Genomic DNA, 13,548 nt, shown 5'->3' with positions numbered 1-13,548 from the left:
CAATCCCCATTCGTAACCTCCAGCCCAAATTTTTCCTGATTACAGACACCTATATGCTAGCTTGCAGCATGTGCCTCTTTTTTTTTGTCACTCCAGTCATACACCCAATTTCTGCCTCATTTTAATATCTTCCCCCATTTTACAGATACCTGTACAGTGCGACATTCAAAAGTACCTGGTTGTAATTAGTTCAAATTTTTAATTATGGGAGGGTTGACAATTCACCCTAACGTACTGCATTTGTTTTAGTTCTGAAACCAATACTGATAACTGGTTTCTCTTGGAGTTCAAAGCTAGAATTTACAGCACAAACTGACCATTTGCTATGTATGCTGTACAATGAATTGACTACATCTGGAATAAAAAGCTAATATTGGCTCAAAACTGTTAAAACCCACTGTCCTTCTAAGGAAGGAAATGTACCATCCTTATCTAGTCCGGCCAATATTTGACTTCAGACCCAGAGCAATGTGGCTGTGTTAACTGTACTCTGAAATGGCCTTGCAAGCCACTTGGTTATATTCAAGAGCATAAATGCTGACCTTGCCACCACATTCCATCAAAGAATTGTTAAGAAGTTATGAATGTCTTGTATTTTGTTAGTCTTCCTCAGTATTAACTATGCTGGTTAGTGTCATACTTAGCGCAAAGGAAGATGGTTGTGGTTTATTTTTTTTTTTGGAGATACAGCACTGAAACAGGCCCTGCGGCCCACCGAGTCTGTACCGACCAACAACCACCCATTTTATACTAATCCTACACTAGGGGCAATTTTTTACAATGGTCAATTCACCTATCACCCTGCAAATCTTTGGTTGTGGGAGGAAACCAACGCAGTCACAGGCAGTACCCAGAACTGAACCCAGGTCGCTGGAGCTGTGAGGCTGCGGTGCTTCATTAATGACCTTTCAATGATGTCAGAAGTGGGGATGTTTGTTGATGATTGCATTATGTTCACCATTTGCGATGACTGAAGCAGTCAGTGCAGGAATGCAGCAAGACCTGGACAACATCCAGACATAGGCTGGTAAGTGGCAAGTAACAGGCAATGACTATCACTATCCTAGGGCGTTACCATTGACCAGGAACTGAAGTTGCCATATAAGTACTGTGGCTAGGAATCCTGCAGCAAGTAACTCACCTGACTCCCCAAAGCCTGTCTACCATCTAGAAAGCAGGAGTGTGATGGGATGCAACTCAAGAAGCTCGACACCATCCAGGACAAAGCAGTCCGCTTGATTGGCACACCAAGCCACATTGGACTGCACTTTCCAAACCAGTGACCTCTACTACCGACAAGGGCATCAAATGCATAGGAACACTGCCAAGTCACACACCATCCTGACTTGGAACTATATCACTGTTCCTTCACTGGGTCAAAATCCTGGAACTCCCTTCCTAACCGCACTGTGGGTGTACCTACCTCACATAGATTGCAGCAGTTCAAGAAGGCAGCTCATCACCTCAAGGGCAATTAAGGATGAGCAATAAATGCTGGCCTCACATGCGATGCCCACATCTCATGAATGAATTTTTTTAAAAACTCAATCTGGTGTCCTCAAATTTTGAAAATGTGCTTTATTCCCCAGTCCAAAATGTTAAGATTTCATTTTTTGTTGCAAGAATTGCAAAGGAGCTTCCTCCTGTAACCGTAGGCCAGTAGTTTATCGTATTCCATGTCCAACTATTTGCATTTTTATCTAAACCTTACTGTTGATCCTCAAACATATAGGTTTGTGAGTTGCAACCGTTCTACAGCAAGTCTTTTCTGTAACATTCTTTCACCTAGCCTTTAGCTGTCGTATAACTTGGGAATGGAGGGGAGGGATCAATTGGTTCTATGTTTCTTTTCTAGTTAACATCCACAACCAGTTCTGTATTTTAATTATAACTTATGGAGAAATGCAAAGACAGTAGAAAATGTTTAATTTCCCAGTGTAAAGTTCAGAAACAATAAATCCTTTGATATTGAATTCCAGACTGATCTTTAAATATACCAATTTTCAAATACATGAGCCTCTATCTTGAAAACATGCTTGTTTATTATATACAATTGCTCAAATTGTTTACACTGTGTAGTAAACTATAAAGTTTGGTCTACATGTACATAAAGATTTGACACAAACTAAACCCATGATTTGTAAATATTAAAAGGTCAAGTTCAGAGAAATAACTAGAACAATTCAAAACCAGAATGGCCATTACATAAGCTGGGAGCTATCAGTCTTTAAACAGATTACATATTTATTACTCGTGAAAGTTTCTGGACTCTGTTCAATAGCAGGTCTCCTTTCTTTATGGTTTCCTGGTACTGCCAGTTCTTACTGTCAGGCCTGCAATAATAATGGTCAAAACAAAATTAAAAAGTAAAAACTAAAATTGTTACACATTACTGAATCAGTGCACATGTAAACAAAGTTGCATCACTTTTGCAGTCAACTTTGTTACGTACCTGTTGGTTTCTACTATTTCATTCACTTTATCTATTTTACAATGTAGTCTACCAGCAGCAATGAATCGAGACAATTCCCTGCAAATCAAATACAAACATTTTGTTAAAACATTTGCCTGATCTATGAATATAAGATGACTTAATTTACCAGTAGGTAACAGTTAATCTTCAAGCAATCTAGGGGAGGTTTAGTGGTAATGTCACTGGACTAGTAAACCAGAGGCTTAGACTAATGCTCTGGGGACATGGGTTTGAATCCCACCATGGCAGTTGGTGACATTTGAATTCAATTAATAAAAAATCTGGAATTTTAAAAAATTCATTCATGGGATGTGGGTGTTGCTGGCCAGGCCAGCATTTATTGCCCTTGAGAAGGTGGTGGTGAGCTGCCTTCTTGAACAGCTGCAGTCCATGTGGAATAGGTACACCCACAGTGCTGTTAGGAAGGGAGTTCCAGTATTTTGACACAGCGATATAGTTCCAAGTCAGGATGGTGTGTGACTTGGACAGGAACTTGCATCTGCTGCTCTTGTCCTTCGAGGTGGTAGAGGTCACGGGTTTGGAAGGTGTTAAGGAGCCTTGGTGCGTTGTTGCAGTGCATCTTGTAGGTGGTACACACTGCTGCCACTGTGCGTCGGTGGTGGAGGGAGTGAATGTTTGTGGACGGTGTGCCAATCAAGCGGGCTGCTTTGTCCTGGATGGTGTCAAGCTTCTTGAGTGTTGTTGGAGCTGCACTCATCCAGGCAAGTGGAGAGTATTCCATCACACTCCTGACTTGTAGATGCTGGACAGGCTTTGGGGAGTCAGGTTAGTTATTTGCCACAGAATTCCTAGACTCTGACCTGCTCTTGTCGCCACGGTATTTATAGGGCTACTCCAGTTCGGTTTCTGGTCAATGGTAGCCCCTAGGATGTTGATGGTGGGGGATTCAGCGATGGTAATGCCATTGAATGTCAAGGGGAGATGGTCATTGCCCGGTGCTTGTGTGGCACAAATGTTACTCATCAGCCCAAGCCTGGATATTGTCCAGGTCTTGCTGCATTTCTACACAGACTGCTTCAGTATCTGAGGAGTCGCGAATGCTGCTGAACATTGTGCAATCATCAGCGAACATCCCCACTGCCCTTGACATCAAGGAGCCCTGGCAAAACTGAAGTCAATGGGAATTGGGGAAAACTCTCTGCTGGCTGGAGTCATACCAAGCTCAAAGGAAGCTGGCTGTGGTTGTTGGAGGTCAATCATCTCAGTCCCAGGACATCACTGCATGAGTTCCTCAAGGTAGTGTCCTAGGCCCAACCATCTTCAGCTGCTTGATCAATGACCTTCCCTCCATCTTAAGGTCAGAAGTGGAGGATGTTCGCTGATTATGCAATTTTCAGTAAAATTCACGACGACTCATACTGAAGCAACCTGTGTGCAGATAGAGCAAGACCCGGGCAACATCCAAGCTTGGGTTGATAAGTGGCAAGTAACATTCATGCCAGGCAATGAGCATCTCAAACAAGAGAGAATCTTAACCATCTCCCCTTGATGTTCAATGGCATTACCATCGCTGAATCCCCCACTATCAACATCCTGGGGTTACCATGGACCAGAAACTGAACTCAGCCAGCCCCATAAATACTGTGACGACAACAGCAGGTCAGAGGCTGGGAATTCTGCAGTGAGTAACTCACCTCTCGACTCCCCAAAGCCTGTCCACCATCTACATGGCACAAATCAGGAGTGTGATGGAATACTCTTCACTTGCCTGGATGGGTGCAGCTCCAACAACACTCATGAAGCTCGACAATATCCAGGACAAAGCAGCCCGCTTGACTGGAACCCCATCCACCATCTTCACCAGTGGCAGCCGTATGTACCATCTACAAGATGCACTTCAACACCTTCCAAACCCGCCACTTGTACCATCAAGAAGGACAAGGGTAGCAGATGCATGGGAACACCACTAAGTTCCCCTCCAAGCCACACACCATCCTGACTTTGAACTGTATGCCATTCCTTCACTGCTACTGGGTCAAAATCCTGGAGCTCTCTTCCTATCATTGTTCACCTCAAGTACTGCAGCTGTTCAAGAAGGCAGCTCACCACCACCTTCTCAAGGACAATTAGGGATGGGCAATAAATGCTGGCGACCCAGGGTTTCCCATATCCCTCTCCCTGTAAGAGTGGTGAGCTTACTAATACTGTTATGTTTTTTTTAAATGCCGACATCTAGTTGGAATGAAATGTGAAATTTGCAGAGGAAACAAAGTTAACATAATATTCAGTAGTTTTGCAAGAATCTTGGGTCAGGAGATTAAATTGTAGGAGGAACAGAGTTGATTAGCTAAAATAGTCTTGGTTTGTTCTATACATTCTTTTATGTTGGAAAGGGGAGAAAGAAGATAATTTTCATGAATGGCAGCAACCATACAACTTTCCCAATTTTATAGCTGGCCTATCCAACTCCACTTGGAGGTTTAGAAAACTCCTTTCTATGTGCTATGAACTTTACCATTTGTTGTTTACTAACACTTCCAAGATCTTTTTAAAAAGTCATGTTAAAGGAAGCATCATCTCTACAGCAAGAGTAGAAGAATGCAAAGCAAAACTACTAAGTTAAACAGGCTTTGGACTTAAACATTTTAAAACACTCAAGCCTAAATGCTGAAGTATAACAATATCAGAATTAAGTTTTAAGCACAAAAGATAGAAACCAACTTACTGATCAATGAACTCAACACCAACCCCAAAGGCCTCTGCCATGTAAGTAAGTGTTAATGAACGGTAAGATTCCAGCAGTTGACTGTATGCCAAAATTCTCATTTCACGTACATAGTAGCGATAGTGAGCAGAAAAGAGCCAATCCTTTCTTAATTCCTGTTCTACAGTAGCTAAAGAGGAGGAAAAAATATGATGCTCATTATAAAACAATTAATCCTGAATTTCTCAACTAGGCTCTCTATGCAGTACACAACCAACACAAAATGACTATTCCTCAATACAGAAATCTTTAGTCAGTAAATTGATGAAACCTTTTACTTGGAGCAATTACTTTGATCGTTGTGAATGTTTTCCTTCTCCACGCACAGTTCCCCAAGTTGCAACTTTTCAATTATGACTGGTCTTAAGTACAGAAACATAATAAATAAAGGGACACTCACCAAGGGACTGGAAGAAAACCCCATACCGGCACTCGTACAGTGAAAACAGATACTGCCGGACTGTTGGGAGACTATGCAGTACTTCAAGAATCTCTGCACCTTTGATGACCTGGATTTAAATATTTAAAAATATTAATTTGAGAATTAATCATATTCCTTTTTGTATTGTGATGGGTTTGCAGGCACACAACATAAAGTTCTTTAAAAAACAGCTCATTACATAATTAAGCATGCTGAGTGCTACTGAGCAATTATTCAGTTATGAAAGACTGGAGAAGATGAACATGAAATTTTTCAATTCTCATCTTAGATGAGCCCTGCCAATGACTATAAGGCCTGAATTCAGTGAGAGTGCCACAAGATAAATGGAAGACAATATGCTATCTCACAAATACTAATAGGTTGGCTCACTTGGTCATACTTTCACCTGAATCAGAACATTGTGGGTTCAAGCCCCACTACAGGTTGAAGTACATCATTTAGGCTGACATGTCAGTGCAGTATAAAGAGGGGACTGCATTGGCTTTCAGATAAGACATTAGCAAAGTACACCTGCTCGTAAATATCCCTCAACATCACATTCCTCAGCCACCACCACCAAGAAAAAAAGATTTATCTGCTGGTTACAGGAAAGTATGAGAAACATGGCTGCAGTGCTTGCTTAATTAACTACTGCATTTCAAAAGTAATTAGTTGTAAAGTTTGACTGTTAAAGGCACTATATAAATTAAAGTTCATTCTTAGTGCCATCTAAACATATGGCTTTGTCAACACCTCTAGATCTTCCATCTCCAAATGAACACTACTACTAGTAGTGCAAGCCAACATCTGATCTTGCTGATAGTTGGCTTAGTCTGACAATGCAGGCCAGTGATGCAATACAGTATGATTTTTTGCTCACTGGCTTATGCCCAGCTTTTCTACCTTCTGGGAATAGTCAAGCAGAAATGTCACAAACAACTGCTCATCTTTTCTATTGTTTCAGTGTTGTGGAATCTGTCACATATAATATGCAGGTTAAGAACAGGAGTAGGCCATTTAGCCCCTTGGGCCTATTCTGCCGCTCAAGCAGATTGCTGATCTGTACCTCAATTCCATTAACCCACCTTTATCTCTTGATACACTTACCCAAAATCTATCAAGCTCAGTCTTAAAACTATCAATTGACTCAGCATCACAGCTTTTTGGTGAAGAGTGGTCCAGACATCCACTACTCTTTATAGCTCAAAGTGTTACCATTCTGAAATGGCAAAAATCGTGCCTCCTTGTTCTGGATTCCCCCACTAGAGGAAATAGTTTCTCTGCACCTACCCAATTAAATACACGTCATTTTAAACACCTCAAATAGATCACCCTCAACCTTCTAAACTGGAGGGAATAAGAAGCAACCTGTCCTCATAATTTAACCTATCATTCTGGCAAATCTGTGCTGTATCCAAGATGGCGTGTAACCAAGGCTCTGTACAACTGAGGCATAATATTCTTCCCTTTTTAGATAAAAGCTAAAATTCTACTAGCCTTTTTGATTACTTTTACTACCGGTCAACAAGCTTTTAGGGATTTGTGTACTTGGAAACCTACATAGGTAACATCTATAGACATTGCCTCATCCACCAGGTTAGTGACCTCAAAAGAATTCAACTAGATTAGTCAGACACGACATACACCTATCACAAATTCTACAGCAACAAATGTCTCAGGAAATATTGTAGGAATGCTGCTTAAAGCAGTTCTATATCAATTATAACAAAACGAAGGCAAGCCATCCAGCACTCTGAGCCTGTGCTGCCATTCAATGAGATCATGGCTGACCATCTACCTCAGCCATACCTTCCGCACTATCCCCATTCTAACAGTCTCAAACTTGAATATACTCAGCGACTAAGCATCCACAACTCTGAGGTAGAGAATTACAAAGGTTCACAACCCTTTTGAGTGAAGAAATTTCTCCTTATCTCAGTCCTAAATGCTTAACCCCTTATTCTGAGACTAGGACTTCCTTAGTTCTAGGCTTCCCAGCCAGGGCAAACATCCGCCCAGCATCTACCCTGTCAAGCCCCTTAAACATTTTATATGTTTCAATGACATCACCTCTCATTCTTCTAAATTTGAAGGAATGTAGGCCTAGTCTACTCAACCTCTCCTCATAGATCAATCCCCTCATCCCAGTTATCAGTCTAGTGAACCTTCATTGCACTCCCTCTAAAAGCAAGTACATCCTTCCTTAACTAAAGAGACCAAAAGCGTACATGATTCTCGAGTGTGGTCTCACCAAGGCCCTTTATAGTTGCGGCAAGACAACTCTTATGCTCCAATCCCTTTGTAATAAAGGATAATAAAGCAAAATACCATTTGTTTCCTAGTTGCTTGCTGTTACCTGCATGTCAGCTTTGTGATGTGTACAAGGACACCCAAGTCCCAACATTTCCTAATCTCTCACCATTTAAAATTGTTTTTCTATTTTTCTTATCAAAGTGGATAACTTCGCACTTCTCGATCTGACGTTCTTGTCCACTTAACTTGAAGAAAAATTCTTTTGCAGCCTCTTTGCATCCTTCTCACAGCTTAACTTCCCACTTAATTCTGTGGTCAGAAACCTTAGATACTATACACTCAGTCCCCTCATCTAAATCATTATTATTGATTGTAAATAAGAGGCTCAAGCAGTGATCCTTACAGTACCCCGCTGGTTACAGCCTGCCAACCCTAAAACAGACTGCTTTCTTATTGTTTTCTGTCCATTGACCAATCCTCAATCCATGCTTATATTATCTCAATCCCATGATCCCTAATTTTGTGTAATAATCTCTTGTCTAGCACCTTATCGAATGCTTTTGAAATTCCAAATATACTACATCCAGTAATTACTCCTTACCCACCCTAGTCATTACAAGCTCAAAAAAACTCAGATTTGTCAAACACTATTTCCCTTTCGTAAATCCATGCTGACTCTGCCCAATCATATGAATTTCGAAGTGCCCTTTACCACGTTTCTAATAATAGATTCTAGCATTTCCCTACTCCTGATGTCAGGCTAACCGGTAATTGATCCCCGTTTTCTCTCTCTCTCCTTATTTGAATAATGGGATTACATTTGCTTCCAATTCAGAGACCGTTCTAGAGTCTAGGGAATTCAGAAGATCAAAACTATAACTGATGGTGACTGTTAAATTGGGATATAATTGTTTATATTTTTAAAATCCTCTCTTGCTTTTGTCACATTTGAAATCAGAGCTGTTGACCAGGGTGGGATTATCTTCATCTATTTCAGTTAGAAATACAATCAACAGTCACTAAACTCTATCAGTAAAATGCAGTCTAAATGTTTGAGGAACAAGTGCCCACAAACATGAATCTAAGTAACAACATTTCTACAAATCTGTGTTGGGTTATTGCACATTGATACAGTACACAAGGCATTATAGATAAAACTAGTCCTTATAGGAAAAGACCACACAGATGAAATTTATAATGCATTGATGGTTCCAGTATGCCTATTTACAAAAGAACGATGGAAAAAAATACAATTTGCTGAAAATCACAAAACTGCGATATCACTTAAATTAGATGCATGTTTCTCCTTTTAGGAAGGGTAACTTTAAATTCAAATTCACCCCTTTTTTTTGAAACAAAATTAGAAGTTAATGTTTAGTAACGATATCTTTTAGTCAAACCCAAAGAAATTTGACATTCAAATGTACATATATTCAAAGCTCATTTAAGATGAAAATTATTCTTTTCTTCTTCCCTTACTTGGCCCCTCCCAGAAAATTGGCTGTGCCTGCGCTAATAAAATATATTGGCATAATTTAAGCTTTTGCTGCTTCACATCTGAACACTACAAAAATTCCATACAAGATTACAATGCTTTTGATGGTTTGGAATAGCACAAGTTTTCAAAATATCACATAGGTTTATTGCCAGTTAGTAAAGAATTATTCTCATACAACGGGAACATAACTTACTCTACAATAGTGATATTATAAGCAACTAAACCCACTGCGTTTCCAGCATTGTTCCTCTGTTTCACAGAACATGATGCTAACTTAAGGCAATATTATAAATGATAACAGATTACCTTCTTCACATCATCTTCATTCAACAAATGAAGTGTATCCTTCAAACACCACAGGAAGTTAGTCATGCTCTACCGGTTCCGGGGAACCAAACATCAAGCATTTTTTAAAAAATACCTTGTGGCAGTGTACATGGCCCAGTGATCAAGCCCTAATGTTTGTCCAACACCAATGGTTCCTTTTGACCAGAAGCTGGCTCATATTTAACATGACAAAATTATTAACCAAACCAAGCATATCTTGATAAAGACCTTTCTGAGAGATTATACTGCGTGAATGGTAGCTATATCTACCAAATAATGAACTTCCTAAACAGCAGGTAATTTTGAAGCCATGCTACAGTATAAAATTTGAAGCCAACCAACAAGAGAAACATCAAAAGCACTGCCTTATTTGCCAGATTTAAAACAATCTCTGGTAAACATGTGAAGAGTGCTCTATAATGCTACCTTGGAATGTGCCTTTACTGAACCTCTGAGCCTTTTTCAATAAGATGGCAGTGATTACTGCTTAGTTACCAATTTGCTGATGGAACCATAATGATAAAGCACAGGAGGCCAGCTGACCATCATGCTGGCTCTTTGGTACAGCAACAACTTACATTTATATAGCGCCATTAACAGAATAAAACATCCCCACACACTTCACAGAAGCATTATAAAACAAAATGACACCGAGTCACAAAGGGCAATATTAGGTCAAGTGACCAAAAGCTTGGTCAAAGAGGTAGGGAATGTATTCCAGAGCTTAGGGCCTAGGCAACTGAAAACATTGCCACGAATGGACAAAAAATTAAAATCAGGGATGCTCAAAAGGCCAGAATAAGGGGAGCGCAGATATCCCAGAGAATTGTAGGGCTGGAGGAGATTATAAAGATAGGAAAGGGCTAGGCCATGGAGGGAGCTGAAAACAAGGATGAGAATTTTAAGTTCAAGATGTTGCTTGACCGGGAGCCAATATAGGTCAGTGAGCACAGGGGTGACAGGTGAACAGGACTTGGTGTGAATTAAGACGTGGCAGCAGAGTTTTGGATAACCTCCAGCTTACAGAGAGTAGAATGTGGGAGACCACAGCCAGGAGTGCGTTGGAATAGTCATGTCTAGAGGTAACAAAGGCACGAACAAGAAATAGGAGAAGTAAACCATACGGCCCCCCGAGCTTGCTCCGGAATTCAATACGATCATGGCTGATCTTCTGCCTCAACTCCACTTTCCTGCCCACTCCCCGTATCCCTTGATTCCGAGACACCAAAAATCTGTCTATCTCAGCCCTAAATATATTCAACGATGGAGCATCCACAACCCTCTGGGGTTGAGAATTCCAAAGATTCACAACCTTTTGAGTGAAGATGTTTATTTTCATCTCAGTCCTGAATGATCAGCCCCTTATCCCTGAGACTGTGAACTCATGTTCTAGATTCCTCAGCCAAGGGAAACACCCTCTTGGTATCTACCCTGTTAAGCCCCTTCAGAATCTTGCATGCTTCAATGAGGATTTCAGCAGCAGATCAGCTGAGATAGGGGCGAAGCCAGAGGACATTACGAAGGTGGAAACAGGCATTCTTAGCAATGGTGCGAATATGTGGTCGGAAGCTCATCTCAGGATCAAATGTGACACCAAGTTTGCAGAGATTGGCTTAATCCCAGACTGTTGCCAGGAAGAGGGATGAACTCGGTAGACAGGGAATGCAGTTTGGAACAGGGCCTGAAAACAATGGCTTCTATCTACCGAATATTTAATTGGAGGAAATTTCTGCTCATCCAATACTGGGTGTTGGATAAGCAGTCTGATAATTTAGCAATAGTGGACTCGCCGAGAGAAGTGGTGGTGAGGTAGAACTGGATGTCGTCAGCGCACACATGAAAACTAACACTATACTTTTGGATGATGTCGCTGAGGGGTAGCACGTAGTTGAGAAATAGAAGGGGGCCAAGGATAGATCCTTGGGGGGCACCATAGGTAATGATGCGGGAGCAGGAAAAGAAGCCACTGCAAGCAATACCCTGGCTGCAGTTAGACAGATAAGAATGGAACCAGGAGAGAGCAGTCCCACCCAGCTGGACGACAGTGGAGAGGCATTGGAGGAGGATGGTGTGGTCAACCATGTCAAAGGCTGCAAACAGGTCAAGGAGGATGAGGCGGGAAAGTTTTCCTTTCTCAGTCACATATCAAAGTCACAAATGACATTCTAAGAGCTGTTCCGGTACTGCGACAGGGTATCAATCCAATTAATCCTACTCCCCTGCTCATTCCCCCATAGCCTTGTATGTTTTTCCCCTCCATGTATGTATCCAATTCTCTTTTCAACATTAGATTTGAATCTGTTTCCACCACCCTTTCAAGTAGTGCATTTCAGATTACTCGCTATGTAAAAAATTGTATCCTCATGTCGCCTCAGGTTCTTTTGCCAATTACCTCAAATCTGTGTCCTCTGGTTACCAACCCTTTTGGCCGCTGGAAACAGTTTCTCCTTATTTACTCTATCAAAACCATTCATGATTTTGAACATCTCTATAAATGTCCTCTTAACCTTCCCTGTTCTAAGAAAGACCCCAGCTTCTCTAGTGTTTCTTCATAACTGAAGTCCCTCATTCCTGGTACCATTGTAATAAATCTCTTCTGCACTCTCACCAAGCCCTGACACCCCTGTGAAGTGCGGTGTATAGAAATGAACACAATACTCCACTATGGTCCAACTGGTGTTTTATAAACGTTTAGCATAACTTCCTAGCATGTGTACTCTATGCCACTAATAAAGCCAAGGTTCTCGTATGCTCTTTTAATGGTCTTTAACATGGCCTGCCACCTTCAGATTTGTGTACGTACACTCGCAGGTCTCTGTTCCTGCACTCCCTATAAGATTTCACATAAGACACAAATATCAGCTTTAAATTCCCACACAGTTTAATATCCATACAGATAACCGTGACACCAGTGCAGACATCCACCATTCTGCTGTCTGCATCAGCTGCATGTTGTCCTGAGTCCATTTCTCCCATAGGTAAGTTTCCCAACCTAATGTGGTAGTATTTGTCAGTCATGCCAGTTGTGAGGTAGGTGACCAGAGGAGGCAACTGGACTTCTTTCGCCTCAATCCAACAGAAGATCCTGAATCTATCTGTACTACCAGGGAAAAAGGGGATGGGGTTAAGAAATCTGCAAACAACCACTGGTTGAGCAGACTGAAATTATTTTTAAATAAACTGTACATTGGTAAACACAAAGCTGCCTGCTGCCACCGACAACCTCTCGAGCTTGCTCCACCATTCAATATCATGGCTGATCTGATCTTGGCTTCAACTCCACGTTCCCACCTGCTCTCCATAACCCTCAATTCTCCTATAGTTCAAACATCTGTCTCTCTCAGCCGTGAATATATCTAATGATTCAACCTTCACAATTCTCTGGGGGTGGAGAATTCCAAAGATTCACAATCCTCAAGAGAAGAAACTCCTTCTCATCTCCGTCTTAATGGGTAATCCCTTATTCTGAAACTATGCCCCTTGTTCTAGATTTCCCCACGGGGGGAGTCATCCTCTCAGCATGTAGCCAATCAATCCCCCTCAGACTTTTGTGTTTCAATAAGATCACCTCTCATTCTTCTAAACTCATACAGCTTCTTTAATGCAAGAAAAAAATCCCAAGGTTCTTCACAATAGAAAGATATAGCAGAATGGATACTAAGTCACGCAGGAAGAGATTAGGAATAAGAACCAAAAACTTAAGTCAAAAAGATGTGTTTTGAGCAAGTTTTTAAAAGATAGGGGCAGAAAAGGAAGGTGAAAGGGAAAGGGGTGCGTAAAAAGCCAGAGTCAAAGGACGGGTCATAAAGCTGGAGGACAGCAGAGATGTAGTGGGACAAGATCATGGAAGG

The 13,548-nt window shown here is 41.2% G+C and overlaps 1 protein-coding gene across 1 annotated transcript in view; it reads right to left on the bottom strand.

Moving 5' to 3' along the window:
• Positions 1-2,024: 2,024 nt before the first annotated feature.
• Positions 2,025-13,548, bottom strand: part of psmd6 (proteasome 26S subunit, non-ATPase 6) — a 29,322-nt gene continuing 17,798 nt past the window's right edge. Inside the window, exons 5-8 of the mRNA XM_068051582.1 lie at positions 5,599-5,707; positions 5,160-5,328; positions 2,453-2,530; positions 2,025-2,333 (exon numbers count right to left, since the gene is read on the bottom strand). Of these exons, the coding sequence (XP_067907683.1) occupies positions 2,237-2,333; positions 2,453-2,530; positions 5,160-5,328; positions 5,599-5,707 (453 nt within the window). The 3' untranslated portion in view covers positions 2,025-2,236. The remainder of the gene's footprint in view (positions 2,334-2,452; positions 2,531-5,159; positions 5,329-5,598; positions 5,708-13,548) is intronic.

Source organism: Heterodontus francisci, chromosome 19 (genome assembly GCF_036365525.1).
Source record: "Heterodontus francisci isolate sHetFra1 chromosome 19, sHetFra1.hap1, whole genome shotgun sequence".
NCBI lineage: Eukaryota > Metazoa > Chordata > Chondrichthyes > Heterodontiformes > Heterodontidae > Heterodontus > Heterodontus francisci.
The sequence above is the reverse complement of the archived record's forward strand: the minus strand, read 5'-3'. Positions and strand labels throughout refer to the sequence as shown.